This window comes from Andrena cerasifolii, chromosome 1 (genome assembly GCF_050908995.1).
Source record: "Andrena cerasifolii isolate SP2316 chromosome 1, iyAndCera1_principal, whole genome shotgun sequence".
Classification (NCBI taxonomy): domain Eukaryota; kingdom Metazoa; phylum Arthropoda; class Insecta; order Hymenoptera; family Andrenidae; genus Andrena; species Andrena cerasifolii.
In genome coordinates, this window is record NC_135118.1 from 31566480 (window position 1) to 31582814 (window position 16335).

General features: G+C 42.4%; 1 protein-coding gene and 1 long non-coding RNA gene across 4 annotated transcripts in view; one reads left to right on the forward strand and one right to left on the reverse strand.

The window, feature by feature from the left end:
- Positions 1-41: 41 nt before the first annotated feature.
- LOC143376071 (uncharacterized) overlaps positions 42-16335 on the reverse strand; it is a 100117-nt gene continuing 83823 nt past the window's right edge. For all 3 annotated transcript variants that reach the window (XM_076825933.1, XM_076825913.1, XM_076825923.1), the window contains 2 exons: positions 3946-4276; positions 42-1128 (listed from right to left, as the gene is read on the reverse strand). In XM_076825933.1, coding sequence (XP_076682048.1) covers positions 997-1128; positions 3946-4276 — 463 coding nt within the window. In that variant the 3' untranslated portion in view covers positions 42-996. The remainder of the gene's footprint in view (positions 1129-3945; positions 4277-16335) is intronic.
- LOC143376168 (uncharacterized) lies at positions 6042-6461 on the forward strand. The gene is made up of 2 exons (XR_013087036.1): positions 6042-6145; positions 6369-6461. It is a non-coding gene; the product is annotated as an uncharacterized LOC143376168 (long non-coding RNA).

Genomic DNA, 16335 nt, shown 5'->3' on the forward strand with positions numbered 1-16335 from the left:
AAAAAATACGCCGATTTCGTCTCCTTTTTTTTTGTTGTCTCTTTTTATAATTCTCCGCCTCTCTCGCCGAATCGCCGTCTCACGATCGTAGTACCTTTTTGATTGGCGCACGCTCTACGCGACGTTAAAAAATCTGCCGTAAAAGTTGCCCGTAGAAGAGGCTCGAGTTTTAGTAAAAACGAGAATCTATGAACCTATAATACAGTGTTATATATCGATGTCCAACGAAGTATAATAGATCGTCCCGTGAACTCGGTCAAAGTTGATAAAACATCCGACTCGGATTCACGCCCGCGTCTCGTCGTCATCTTTAGCGCGCGCGATCCCGCGCCCTTTACACATTTTCGGAATCACGATAGTTTTGACAGTAATTAACCACAATAGTAAAAGCATATAAGCTATACAACTACCATTTTCTGTATCTACAATATAGTTTTATGTATATATATTTATATATATATATATATATATATTTTTTAATTCTCTCCTTTCATAGTCTATTACTTTATGGACACTCCCCCCACTGTCTCTCAAAGAAGGCTATATCAAGAGGCTCGGTGCTTTACGCGCGTTCAGGTATCTTCCTTCGGTCGCGTCGATTCGTTTCGATCGCTTAAACCCCCTCCCGAGTGTGGTGTTCTCGGGCCTCGACGGGACCTCGTCTCCGCCTGCAGGGAAATCGAACTTGTTTCGGGGCGAGAGAACGCGGCACGCGCCCGCGATTACTGTCCTCTGACGCGCGCGTTCGCGTTCTTCGCCGTAGTTCCATGGTTCTCCCTCCCTCCTAGGGAACTGGTTCTTCAGAGTAGAGTAGGGGATCCTCTTTGTCGGTTCTCTTCCAGCGGCGCTGGTCGTCACGTGGCGACCGCCTTTCGAGGGAAACGCGGACCGAGAACCCGCCGTCGACGGGAGAGTCGCGACGCGTCCTCGACGACCCACCGATCGCCCGAGTGCGGCTGAGACATCCGTTGTTTACTTTACTCCCCTCTCTCTCTATTACTGCAGAACACAACATTTGCATGTAGGCTTCTTCTTCAGGGTGACGTGTTCGACCTGCGAAGCGTCGCCTGGTCCCTGCGCCGTCATTCTGGCCACTTCCACGGTCGCTGTTCTCGACGCCACGGCAACCTGCGCAGATTTAATCATACTGTTTACTGTTTACCGGGTAGTCCTTGCTACGAGTCGCTTCGCAATAGCGGTCGAAAGAACGTTTAAACTGTCAACAACTGTAGAAATGGAAACATTGCTCTCTTTGGGCTAGGCTACGCATACACGACTGTTAAAAGGTCGATTTATATTATCCGTTCAGACACGAAACGTTTCGGTTCAGACAAATATTGTTGTGGGTTATTGCATACGAATATGTTTACATATATGCAGCGTCGCGATCAGTTACAACACGTTACGCTTTGGGTATAACGTCTTTGGGAATGTTTGTTTGTTTTTATTGTTTTCCTGTGTTTTAAGAGTAGGATGGCGTTTCAAGCTTATTTTTGCTTATATTGCCCAACGAACTTATAAGTCCCATTTTTTTTTGTTCCCTCCCCTCTCCTTCGGGTCCCAGCAGCAGCGGCGCACCGGGAGAAAAACGTGGTGGTGGTCACCCATCTTTCCCCAGTACACCGCCCCGTGATGCTTAACTTCGGTGATCTAACGAGAACCGGTTTTCCATCACGGCTACGGCCGCTAGTCTCTCGAAAAGAATGTTTTGACTGAAACGATACGTGACTGAAGTTGTCGGAACGTGTTTGAACGGAGACTCGTATGATATGTATATAGTTCATGCTGAATCTAAAACGATGATCCCTACTGGCATTTTCTTATTTCCGTTACGGAATCTGGTGGCGAAAATTAAAGCAGTCTAATCGGGTTAGCTGTCACATGTACTATTGCGAGATGAGAAGAAACAAGACTACCACCAAGCTGAAATGTCACAGGGGCAAGGGGAATCGCCTGCTCGCTCCACCTTATCCCCTCCAAGAAGTCCTACTTTTCGGCTCTCAGCGGCTGTCCATATCCGCGGATTGTTGCGATTGGTTTCGTTCCGTGTTCTTCGTCACGGGACGAACTGTGTAAAGGGGCCCGGACGCAAAGAATATTTTTGGTCCCCAAAGAATTTCTCAGCGGTAAAATAGTATAAAATCTTTTCACGAAAGAGGATAAGAATAACAATAATAAAGAAAATAAAAATAAAAGAAATAAACATCACTTACTATATTTAAATATATAACTTTTGTTTATTGCCATATTATTATATTAGAAATTATATTCTAATTTGTTTTGCGACTGTCGCACAGTGGGGAAATTTTGCGACTTTAACGCCAAAACTACAGAAATTAAATTTTTTAATTTTACAAATTTAATACAAATGTGAATTGAAGAACTATATCCATTTTCGTGGTCAAAGCCTCAAAACTTATTTTTAATATATAAAATTCGGCACTTTTACGTTCTAATAGAGAAACTAAACTGCAGTGTTTCCTAACCTTTTTTTAGTCGCCACCCCCTTTTATAATATTCAAATAACCTGCGGCCTTCCCTCCCCTCATATAAGGTAAGGTAAATTTAATAAGGTAAAGAAATCACATTAAAAATAGGTATTTCAGATTATGTTTCTAACTTACTAATATTAAAAAAAAAACGTGGCGACCGGTTGGGAATCACTGCAGTACTGTCTCCAATGCCTCGAACTAAAGCTCGGGCTCCCTGCTTCGAACTAAGGCGAGCGCTATCCCCTCCGCTTCCTCTGCTCCCGCCGCAGCGAACGAGAGAGACTAGGTTCCGAGCGCAGATGCATACCGTCTCTCTCATTCTCCACGCTAAAGGTCTGCGCACACATATCCGTTCCGTGTCAGTTCCGTATCCGTCGTGCCAGCGGTAAGAAGAAGAGGGACGTAGAGGGTCTCTTCTCCTTACCACTGGCATGACGAATACGGAACTGACACGGAACGGATATGTGTGCGCAGACATTTAGGAAATCAAGTCCCGTCACCTTCTTTCGAGGCAGATCTATACTCCAATTTCCCTCGACTAACGGCACGCAATCCACCAGGAGCTAGTGATGTGCGATATTGGTCCCAACTATCGATAATGCTTATCAATATATATTTTTTTCGTTTAATATCGATACATGAAATATACTATTAAAAAATGATCGATATTGCTAATATCGATACGAAGATCTTACGAATTAAAAATTAAGCTACATATATTCAAGCGAATATTATTTTTCATTAAACAGAATTTTCAAAGATAACAACCATTTTATGTAGTACCATTAAGAAATTATTTTATTTAAATTAAGATTTAAAAGTATTACAATGAAAACAAGTAATCTACTTTCCAAATCATATTTGATAAAGGAAACTAGAATTTTTATTTTAATAAGAAATATCATAGGCACCATTCAATATAAAAGTATGAAAAAGAATTACTGAATTTTACTTAGACGCAGTAATTTGAAAATTACGACGAAAGAAGGTGCAATAACTATTATCGATAGTTTGAACAAAGTTATCGATACCTGCAATTATTAGTGTTTGAAATATCGATAAAAAAATATCGAAATATCGATAAAAAAAATATCGAAATATCGATAAAAAAATATCGAAATATCGATAAAAAAATATCGAAATATCGATAAAAAAAATATCGAAATATCGATAAAAAAAATATCGAAATATCGACATGCAAATATCGATATGTACAGTAATCGATAAATATCGCGCGTCACTACCAGGAGCCTCTCGTTAACGTTCCCGGTGTCTCGCAGATTGTTCAAGATTGCGCGAACGAGTGCTTTGACCCGGCGAGGAACACTCTCCGCAAAGCAGAGCGCTGGATTTCGCCGTACAGTTTTCGAGCCGCCTAATCCGCAAGGAGATTGGCGCGACTCCTGCTATGGAAAAGGGGCAAGAGAGAGAGCGAGAGGGAAGGGGATGGTACCTTATCGTTGACGGGCTGCTGATTGTTGGCGGTGGCGGCTTTTATCGGGGTACCGTGGGCATTGCCGTTCTCCTGGCCGAGCTTCGGCGACGAGCTCGCGTGTCGATTCGTCGCGTTTGCGGAGGACTTGAGCAGGGGGCTGGAGCTGGAGTCGTGGTCGACGGTGGTCTGCGCGTTGCTGGCCGCCGTGTCGCATCCTGGCAACGGAGGGGCGGTTTGCCCGGGGGTCGGCGTGATGGGCTTCCCGCCTTTTATCAATTCCACTATCTCGTCGGCCTCCCTCGATAGGTCTCCGTCCGGTCTGAACGGATTGTCCCAGCCGCTGTCCGTGCTGCAAATTAATTCGTCCCTTTAAACTTTAAACCCTTCGCTTCCTTAAAATCGATCCGACCCCACTCTTTGCGCCCAATCACAGAGTGAAATGAATTTAGCGAGCGAGTGGGGGGTGAGCAGGGTTTAGGACAGAGATCGCGAGGGAAACATCACGTATAACTGTGAGCCAAGTGCGCGCTTTAACACGTTTATCAGATTTTTGGTGGGACTGCAAAAATTATTATTATTATTAAAAGGGTGGTCACCCTTTGGTTACATTGTCACGCAGCGCCTCGATAATCTGGGCTTTAAAGGAGAGCCAGACACAAAATTGACGAGAAAGCTAAATTGCGATATTCAATTATCTATATAAAAATAGTAGTTGCGATATATGATTTTCCCGTTTATAATAATAATATTCTCCATAATTTCAGCTCACTTTTATTCTATTTTGATATCCACGTTGAATGGAGGAACACATGTATTTTTTTTAACAAAAGTTCCACTAATAAGTATCGTGGGCCAGCAGTGGCTCACGTGGCACGTAACGTGTTAATTAACCTCCAAGTATCGCGAGGCACTTCTGTCGTTCGCCACTGGTACTTCAGGCATGTTCACAAATTTTCCTCTGCGACCGTTTGTTTTGAAATACCGCCAGTAGCGAGTCATACAAGGTCCCAAAGTTACCTGGCTCCCTCCTTTCGAAACCGTCGATCATTCTCTGTGAATCACCCTGTACATACAATTTCCTGTTTACAAAACAGCACCGACTTCTTTATCAATCGTTCTCTATAAGCAGACTTAATTGCTCGAATAAAAGTGAGATTATACGTGTGTTTTCGTCCAGCGTTCTTCTTGCATCACGCTCAAAATATTACGACGAAACAGGCTGAATTATAATCACCGCTATACCAGCCGACCGTGACATTGGCCATGGTATCGGATTGCACCTAATTGCACTTCATCTTCCACCCGCTCCCTAACGGTGCACGTGTACCGAACGAGCACGCAATCGTTCCATTCAACGAATCAGACCGAGCACCGCGATATTTCGCCCCTCTGATCGCTCATTTATCATTTACCCGTGTAACGCGAAGCTCCTGCACTTTTACCCACGTACTAAACACAGAGAAACACAGGAATTGGGGAGCCACGAATTGGTTATGTATACTCGAGGCCACTCTTGCTCCGCACATTTCCACCATACGCCATCTGGGGAATGGAATACAAAACACTGTATTCCGCACTTTCCAAGTGTGCGTGTGGTGTGTGTATTATTTGCAGAGGAGCTGGCTGCCTTCGAGTGGCTGTAGGTATTTCGAGGTAAACGAGGGAGCTACATAATCGGTAGAAGAAAAGGGGGGAACGAAAGCAGCCGGCCGGAAGGTGCGGGGCAAGCGAAGAGGAAGAGGATATGCTACTCGGTGAAGCCGAGGCGAAACGGTTAGTAGGCTCCTCGGAACCGTTGGACCACGGCCAAACGGACTAATAATGTTCGATATTGCGAAACCGTGGGCCGCTTCCCTCGCTTTCCCCGCCGCGATTAATCGTCGCGGCGGTTCGCATTCCACCGTGTTCGTCCGCAGTTCCGACGTCGTTCGCGACAATGGAGCAGTCGACGACAAACGGAACCGTCCGACGTCCGCGAAAGGAAGCGGCGCGCGTTATTTGTGCGGCCATCCAGAGGCTTTATCGCGGCTCTGATCGTGAATCGGTGTCCATGTATTTACTATTTACTGCGGCGATGAGTGATATATACCTAATCCTCGAATAGGTACTCGCTCCATTTCGCACAAGTGCTCGGTTGTGACGTGGCACGCAAACTTCCAAGAGCAATCAAAAGAAATTATTATTATTAATCGTCTTTATTACTCTGCACTATTTCCAGGTTATATACCATGTACAGAAATTGTTAAGATTTGCGCAAAATGTAGGAAATGTAATGGGCGGATGATTTGAAGAAATAAATAAATAAATAAATAAAAAAAATAAAAGGAATTCTGACGCGAAACGTGAAATGCAAAAGATTCGTCTTGGGTATTGAAATATTATTGATACAAGTAGCAACATTTAAAATATCTTAAGGTTTAATAAGAATGCTAATTAAACAGAGAAAATTGGAACCAATTTTCTTTGGTCAAGTGCGCGCGTAGTCGGGGATTATAATTATTCGAAAATTATACCTTAATCAAAAAAAGCTATTATATTTCGACTTGATTTCCCAGAGAGAATCAGCCTACTGCACGTCGCAGCGACATTATTTTGTTATCTATTATTATCTCATCTTAATTTATCTTTGTTATTTTATTTTATATTATATTATTTCATTTTATTTTATGTTATTATTTTATTTCTCTTATTTTTATCTTTCTATGTAGTAATGGTAATAATTTTGTATCTCTGTATACTAAAGGGTTTCCCGTTAATAATAATAATAATAATAATAATAATAATAATAATAATAATAATAATATTAATAATAATAATAATAATAATAATAATAATAATAATATTAATAATAATAATAATAATAATAATAATAATAATAATAATAATAATTATATCGTCGTGCCTCGTAGGTATATCCGAATCCCCCGATTCGTATCGAGTACAAATTGCGCGCGGAAAATCTTTGCAACGTGTCGGAAACGCCGAGAGGCGCAATCCCAGCAGGGGACCGAACGTTCAGGGGTGGGAGTAACCGAGAATGTGGCTGATTCACGGGGAACGTCGGAACACGGGTAAAATGGTTGCTTCGATTCGTTGTACTGCGTTGACTTATTTTTAAACTGTCACCGACGTAGTCGTACGCGTGACGTTCTCACGCACACAGAGAGCGACAAAGATAGAGTGACAAAGATGTTCAGTAGGATATGTGCGAATGCATAATTCTACAATTCAATTATTTACGCTGCAAATGATCTAGACAAGCACACCCCTAGGGGGTGTCGCCACCCCTCGAGCAAGTTCCACTACCGAAGCAAAAATAATGGTACCTTATTAGCATCGCTACATTTCAAATTTCTCTGAATTTTAGAGTTGCCGACCCCTCGTCGGACGAAACACGCGAGTCGAAGAATCGCCGGCGCGTGCCGTCGCGAGCTACGCTTCACCTCTACGCGCGCCGGAGCGCGCGCCGTCCTTCGCCGTCGCAAAGTCACGAGCGGCGAGTAAACAAGGGCACGTCGTCGTGTCGCTGTCGAACTGCGCACGTAAATTCGTTGCGTGCTCCCGAAGCCCCCCCTTCGTCCTTCGAGCGACCGAAGCAGATTCAGAGAAAACCAGCCGCACACCACTTCCTCGAAGCGACGATTATCGTTACCTTTCATTGCCGTCGGTGTCCTTGGGTACCTTGATCACGTAATACACGTGGCCTCCGTGGGTGGTCGTCATTGTGCCCGCGCTCGCGAATCCACGCCGGGCGATAACAACATCGGACGCTACACAACGATCCTTCGCGGAGATCCTCGAAGTCCGGTCGACACTTGGCCCGCCCTGTAGCGCTCAGCGACGCCGGGATTCACTCGCGCCACTGTCCATCCTCGCTATTTTCCGTCTCTTCGTAAACCACCTCTCCCCCGTCACTTCTCGACGTTCGCCCTGCCGGCCGGAATATCGCCCCGGACCTGTCACCGAGCAGAGCCCGCCTCGTGAATTTCGCGCGAACCGAATCTCCGCCCGCGAACGTAAGACTTTATTTTTAAGCGGAATCGTGGCGGGAGATCCTTGCAACTACCGCCTGCCGTCTTTCTTCCTCTCCCGCGCTACGCTCCCTCCCCTCCTTCGAGGCTTGTTTCTCGCGGTGCGACCGCGCGCGATCCGTTATTTCAGGCTGCTACATATTCGCGCGATCGGGATGCCTGTCCCCGTCGGACGACTGGGTACTAACGAGGGAAGTTGGGCAACGCGGAAATTCAGAGAATTGCGCAGCTTTGTGGGCAAGTGGAGTAGTTCGTCTGTAAGAGAACCACCTTAGTTTTTGGTGGTGATATAATAGGGCGGTTTTCGAGGGTGAAACCAACCCTTGGAAATATTTAGAATTTTCTTTTCCGTGGGATATGGCGAGAACGGTGAGAGATAGCGAACAGAAGTTTCAATAGAAGTTGCATCTTTTTTTTAGATCTACAAAAATGGGTTAAAATAATTATCGGGTAACTTACAATTTTGCAGTTACCCCTACTAGCAATCCTTAATTATTTTCACGCAGTTTTGTAGATATAAAAAAATGAAGCAACTTTTGTTTGAACTTCTTTTTGATAGCTCTCGCCGTTCTGGAGATATTCCACGGAAAAAAAATTCTGTAAGGGGTGATTTTACCCCCTAAGAACACACTATGGCAGCAACAAAAAATAGGGGCGATAAACTCTAGTTGTACACGAAGTTGCATAATTTTCTGAATTTTCGGGGTGAATAACATCCCTTGTAAGCGTCGTGAACACATCCCTTCCACGGAATTACGTCTTCTGGGTATCGATTTTTGGAAGTTCCTCGATGGAATTGCTACTGGCTCTGGAGGAAGAATGGTCCTCGCCGAGGGGGGAGTTTCGGGAACGGGAGTCACCACGCCCTGTCCTAACCCTACTGTTCTCGATGCTTTCAGCGAAGGGTTGGAAACGTCGCGAAACTTACGTACCTACGGTAGTGGTGAAAGGACAGTTTAGAGTGTGAACGGTGAGGAAATTAAGATAGAGTATCTTCGCCAGGTCAAGAAATACCACGATACCGCCCCTTGGGAATTTATTTCTAAGTGATAAAAACACTTTTTCCTGAATTTTCGATTAAAATTTTTCAATAAAAATAGAGGCATCTTTGTATAATATAAAACAAATTTGGCGGTTGAGAGCAGGGCTTGAATAGGTTTCGAAAATTACTGTTTCAAACTGTTATAGAAAGGTTCTGACTGAAAGAGTTTTGAAGAACCTTTATTCGGAATAAGCGTTATAAAGAACCTAAATATCAGACTATATAAGTATAAGTCACGGTTCCTATATAGCTCTGTAACTTTTATTTTTTAGGTTCTTTAACTTTTATTTTTTAGGTTCTACAACTTTTATTTTTTAGGTTCTATAACTTTTATTTTTTAGGTTCTATAACTTTTATTTTTTAGGTTCTACAACTTTTATTTCTTAGGTTCTATATAAGTTACAAAGCGGTTATAGAACTGATTCTTGTAACGATTGTACAGAATTTCACAGTAAATGAAATCGCAACATATTACAACTATAGATTACTCGGTGTAACCAAATTGTTTAAACATTATTATAAATAATTAAGGAAATATATATTTGCAATATTTTTTCAATTTCTCGAGAATTCTCAAGAAGTCTGATCTCATTTCTGCTTTCCCGAGAAACAAAAAATATGGAGAAATCAGGAACACTAACCGTCACCATCGTCGCTCAAACAAAAATACTCACGGTACGTTCAAACCCATCCCTACTTCACAAAATAATCCTTACCCCTGAGCAAACAAGCCGTCAGTCAGTGCGGTGAGAGAAGAAAAACTTTCCTAGTTAGGACCATTAATGGAAGCTCCCCCGACTCAATCTTTTCAACCCTCGGACAGCTATTGAGCTGACACGGAAGTGGCCGAAGAACAGCTCGAGAATAAGCTAATGACGACGTGGTCTCCTAAAACGCAGGAGAAGCAAGGCGAAGGAAGGGAACGTTACTTCTGCTCGCTGCAGAAGGCCGCGCGTCCAGACACGAAACTTGATTTCTCGTTCCCGACGGCAAACACATAAACAGAGAGAAAGAGGGAGAGACAGAGAGCAGAGCATAATAACGAAGCGCGTAAGCCGTTCATCGATCGACGGCAGTCGAAGCTGACCTATTTCCAGCGAGTCCTCGACCTATTTACTCCGATTCCCAGTGTTGTCTATCGTCCCCCGGCTTCGTGTTATCGACAAGGTGGCGCGTTCTTTCTTCCCCGTCAAACAATTCACCCCGTCTACGTTCCACAGCGAAGAAACACACGCAGGATCGAAGGTAAAAGCTTTCCAGTACACATAGCGTGGATATCGATTGAGCGGCGGGCAACAGATTTTCATTCGGCCGCGATTAGTCGCGACTGTTGTGCACGGAGCCAGACGCGAGCTGCATCGATCTGATTCTGTTTATAACCGGTACTCGGTGTACGGCTTCCGCGCGAGTCGATTCTCAGCGGTGTACGCGATAACAAAGCTATCTGTCCGCTCGATCTGCCCGAGCGATTCTGTTTCGCCGCGGTAACGGGACCGTTGGAAAACAGACGTTACTTCGAACCCCGGTAAAAATACCCGCGTAACCTCTCGATTGCGTTATATCGGCTGGAACAGTCGCCGATATATCTAGCTTCCTGTCGTTATAAATAACGGCAAGTTCGATGCTCCGAGATAATTATATAACGATGCCTTCCTATAAAAAAAAACTCCCTCCGCAATGTGAACCGGGTTCGGATCGCAAAGGAACGGTGCGAAAAATTGCATCTACGAGGGAATAAATTAAGGGGAGACTTAAGCGGTTATGCCTAGTCGGGCGGCCGAAAAGAGGCGAGTGTTTGTGAATTTTTTTTGAAGAAGCGGAAGCGTATATTTTTACAGAACTTTTTGCGTTTTAAAGAGCAACGTTTAAAGAACATTTGGTAATTTTTTCGTGGAAAAATATTTATGTTTATGATAAAATAACAAGCGACATCCAAGAAGCATTTTTAAAAATTTGGTTTTGCGGTGAGCATTGCCATTCGGAACCAGATTATCTAAAATCAAAAAACAAAAAAGATTTCGTTAGTATATTAATGTATCCTCTGATTGACGGAGGGAATTTCTGAAATATTAATTTAAAACAAAATGGCGGCTATTTAAAGTTGAAATCCTGATTTTTTCCTGCAAAAATTACGCGAAAAAATCAGGATTTAAAAATTAAATAGCTGCCATTTTGTTTTAAATTAATATTTCGGAAAATTCTCTCCGTCAACTTGAGGATACATTAATATACTAACGAAATCTTGTTTGTTTTTTGATTTTAGATAATCTGGTTCCGAATGGCAGTGCTCACCGCGAAAGCAAATTTTTAAAAAGGCTGCTTGGATGTCGCATGTTATTTTATTATAAACGTAAATATTTTTCTACGAAAAAATTACCAAATGTTCTTTAAATGTTGCTCTTTTAAGCGCAAAAAGTTTTGTAACAATATACGCTTCCGCTTCTTCAAAAAAAATTCACAAATATTCGCCTCTTTTCGCCCGCCCGACTAGGTATAACCCCTTAATGGATCTTTGGAGAGAATTCGCGAATGAGGAGGCGCTGGAAAATTTAAATATTAGGTTGCTGCGTATGTTATGTCCGATGGAGTATCTACGTCTTCTACATCATTGTTTATTTTATTAATAATATAAATTTTGTGACGGCAGTTGCGACACGACTTTTATAAACAATTTATAATCTAATAATAATACAACTATTTTATTACACCAATAAAAAAGATAATATAACAGAAAACAAATTATGTACAAAAAAAAAGAGTGGTGAAATGGGCGAGGCTCAGCATAGCTGCTATTAGGCCTGACCTGAGAAAGAAAAACAGAGAAAAGGACGAACAGAATGAGAGCGGCGTAGTGAAAAAAGAGAACTTATTGCACTTTTTATGGTCTCGAAATTGTTGAACTTTCTCCCGTCTAAACTGTTTTGCAGTACCTACTTAATCGAAAGAAGGTGAGAAGTTATAAATGCAGCTAGGATATTTTTTTTTCGCTTGCTGTCACCACGTATTGTCTCGCGTTACCGTGGAGGTACAGGACACCCCTTCGATTCACAAGCGGCGGTCTTTTAATTTGCAAGTTGCTGGTTTCATCCAAGTTTGCAAATTTAATTAAAAATTTACTATTCTCTTTTTTAGAATAAATTTAATAAAAATTATTTTTAAAAAATAAGCGATTTTTCTCAAACTAGGGGGATATCCACCCCTTGCAAATCAACATTATTAGCAACGCAATTTGAATGGAGTAGCTCGCAATGTAAATGGATTAGCGGACAGAACTTACGCAGCCTCCTAATAGCTTCTAGTTTAAATCGCACCACCCTTCACTTTCCGCAGAAGCAATTTCACGAAGCGTCAAAATCGCCATTCTGCAGTTACTAGGTATATTTCAGAAGTTTTCGGCAGCAAGGAAAAGTAGCCGCAGCAATGCTAAATGCTGGATACCAGCGTCCACCGCTGCTATCAAGCTTAACCCCATAAAACGTTGGAAAGGTTGCCGTTCCTTGAATGTCAATCGAAATAAAAAAAAAAAGAAAAAAGCAGACGACATTTCTTGCGTAACGAGCCGACAATAACGCGACCGAGGGGCGAGTGCAATTTCCTTCGCGAATTCGTTATTTCGAGCGGTGACATTTTCGAGATCCCGATTAACGAGCGGCACGACCTCGCTAGCTACGTTTGCGGTTGCTATCGTCGCGAGGGGGCGACGAGGAGTACGTGGCCTTTCTGTACTGGCAATATTTATTGCGTCATTCAAATAAGCACTTTATCGCTCGCACTTCTCTAATTATCGGTACCTGCTAGCAAAATATTATTGCAAAAATGCGCGGCTCGCTATCTCGGCCGAAATAAGTTTCACACGCGTCAGTTTTATCAATCATGTTGCTGTAAAACTCGTGCGCGTCACGTACGGAAACTTGAGAGCCAGGGAATAAATATTTGCAGCGTGCTGTGCACGCGCTTAGCCTGCCTCGCCTTCGTATTCGCCTGCCCCGGTACGCTGGTGATCCCAGGCGATGGGGGTTGGCCCAAGGGTGACGTGACGAGGGTGAGTATATGGGTCACGGCTGGCTGGCTGTACGCGGCGCTCTCTCGGCTATCCACGCCACTGGCCCACTGGAATACCTGCACGCTGCGCGTTCTTTCGCCGCTGACATGCGTGTATACACCTCTCATCTCTGCCCTCTGATTCCAGCGAACGAGACGAGTCATCATTGTTTCTCTAACCGAGAACGGGCAACAGTTGCCGGGGGGGAGGGCTGAATGTGGTACAGCGCGATCTAATGCCTGTGGCCTTAATGTCCCTGCACCTACGCTCATGTAGCTGTCAGATACGCCTTTCTTTCGCGCCTAATGAATCTCCTCGTCATTCCAGCGCGATTCAAGGATTCTTCTGCTAGTCTCTGCACACATGCTGTGCACATAAGTGGGCGCCAGGGGTCGGATGAAACTGTTAGAGTTTTGTAATTGAAAGCAACGGCTATTTATTATTAATTTATCGAACTTTTAACTTTTAAGGGGTTATACCTAGTCAGGCGGTCGAAAAGAGGCGAATATTTGTGAATTTTTTTTTAAGAAACGGAAGCGTATATTTTTACAAAACTTTTTGCGTTTTAAAGAGCAACATTTAAAGAACATTTGGTAATTTTTTCGTGGAAAAATATTTATGTTTATGATAAAATAACAAGCGACATCCAAGAAGCATTTTTAAAAATATGCTTTTGCGGTGAGCATTGCCATTCGCAACCAGATTATCTAAAATCAAAAAACAAAAAAGATTTCGTTAGTATATTAATGTATCCTCAGATTGACGGAGAGAATTTTCCGAAATATTAAGTTAAAACAAAATGGCGGCTATTTAAAGTTGAAATCATGATTTTTTCGCTTGATTTTTGCACGAAAAATCAGGATTTCAACTTTAAATAGCTGCCATTTTGTTTTAAATTAATATTTCAGGAATTCTCTCCGTCAATCGGAGAATACATTAATATATTAACGAAATCTTTTTTGTTTTTTGATTTTAGATAATCTGGTTCCGAATGGCAGTGCTCACCGCAATACCAAATTTTTAAAAATGCTTCTTGGATGTCGCTTGTTATTTTATTATAAACGTAAATATTTTTCTACGAAAAAATTACCAAATGTTCTTTAAATGTTGCTCTTTTTAGCGCAAAAAGTTTTATAAAAATAAACGCTTCCGTTTCTTCAAAAAAAATTCACAAATGTTCGCCTCTTTTCGGCCCCCTGACTAGGTATAACCCCTTAAATCCGCCACTGCCCCCTCTCTCTCCCCTGACACTTTATGATATTTTAAGTTATCATACTTTAAGCTAGAACCGAATAAAGTAAAATTGGTTAAAGTTCTTCAATAAGTTTGCAACGTGTTTCACAATTATTCCACACAGACTAGGGTGTCCTAGTTCCTGCGTACGGCGGTGTATATGTAGAGGGTCGGACGTAAAGTAGTACGTACAGGCAACCGCCTCAAAAGCTATCGAGGGTAACGAAATTGTTTCGGTTTTTATGGTCAACCACTTGGTCTCTTTATGTGACGTTGCGTGCTGACTTTTCCATGTCGTTGGATTCGCTCGGAGAGGGCAAATGTCGTCCCCCTGACCTTTCTAAACGAAACGTCGTGTAGGTTCTTGCATTTTTAATGTTTACATTACACATGACTTTGTATTTTAGAGTTGCATCGCAGAGATCGGGTATTATTCGAATACAAATTTCGAATAAAATGAAATTATTCTCGACTAACGAATAATTTTTTATTTCCATAATAATCGCCAACAAAAAATTTGTATTCGAGTAATAATTGCGAATAAAGAATTATTCGTTATTCTCGAATAACTTCATTTTATTCGCAATTCTTATTCGAAATTATTCGAATAAACAGATACTCGGATAATGCCCAACTCTGTTTCATAGTAGGCGAATATTCCGTCGCTATATTTAACAGTTTCAGTGGTTAGACAGAACAGCGTATGCCACTTTGCGGTAGACATCTCGTCGATTAGTCACAGGTAATCTAACAAAGCAGCTCTTGCACGCCGGCGTGATGCAAGAACCTATGTGTTAAGCGCCAGAGTCCAAGAGTTCTTTATCTCCGTCGGCTAGATTTTCCGTGTACAGCGAATATTGGAAACTGTTACTCGACAGACGATAGGTTTCACCTTGATAAAACTTCACAGACTTCCCATCAATCGGTCTCACGCCACTAAAGTACACACCAGCCGCGTGACCCACGGTGCACCAAGGTGAAGCCTATTAAGCTCACTTAATGAGCTACTCTGCCCCTCGAATTCGCGATTAGGTAAATAAGACGGACGAGTCTCTCGGATTGCAACGGCTCGGTACGCGATTCTAAGGAAATTAGATCGGCCACAGTCACTCGAGTCACGTTCCTCGTTCCTCGCGACGAGTTCATGTTTAATCTATCGGCTGGCCACTCCTCTTAGTGCGATTGCAACCTCAATCACTGTCGTGACAAAAGGCTCTTGGAAAGTCCTGAAGACACTCGAAAAGTGCTTTGAAGAAGAAAGGAACAGAAATGTCTGTTACGAAGTAGATATTAGAGAAATTCGGTTCCTAGACAGTGGCGGATTTAAGAAAAAATGGCCCAGGTGGAAAACGTTCTGAGGGGCCCATTTTTCGCGAAAATGAAGAGGTAGGCTGCTAAAAGGTGATAAGTGTGCAGAAAAGTATAGAAAACAAATATAGTGCTTGGATAAAATCATAACTTTTTTTTTGAAGACTGGGCCCTATGGGGCCTTCCGAGCAGAGGCCCATTTTTCGGGAAGATAAAGCGGTAGTTTACTAAGAACGGGCTCAGTGTAATAATAAAGAATAAAATATACTTTGGATGTAATTATAATTTTTTTTAAGGATGAGGCCCTGAGGGGGCCTTTTGTGCAAGGGCCCAGGTGGCAACTGCTCATCGGCCGCGCTGTTAAATCCGCTACAGTTCTTACAAGGAAACAAACATCCCCAACCGGAAAATTCAAAAAATTCTGAAACTTTGTGAATATGTAGGGGATTTCCTCCTGATTACAACGGAATTTTTCTTTGCTGCCCAAATTCACTCTAAGGGAGTGTAAATTGACCCCTGAATATCCGGTTATTTTCCGATTTTGTGTTAGAACTCGGGAACTGTAAGGGATAGAAAAAAGTTTCAAGACAAAAGTTACTTCTTTTAATTAGATCTATCATTTGGTAAAAAAATATTATTTTACAGTTCACGAGTTATAACACAAAATCGGAAAATAAGCGGATATTCAGGGGTCAATTTACACTCCCTAGAGTGAATTTGGGCAGCAAAGAAAAATTGTGCTGTGACCAGGA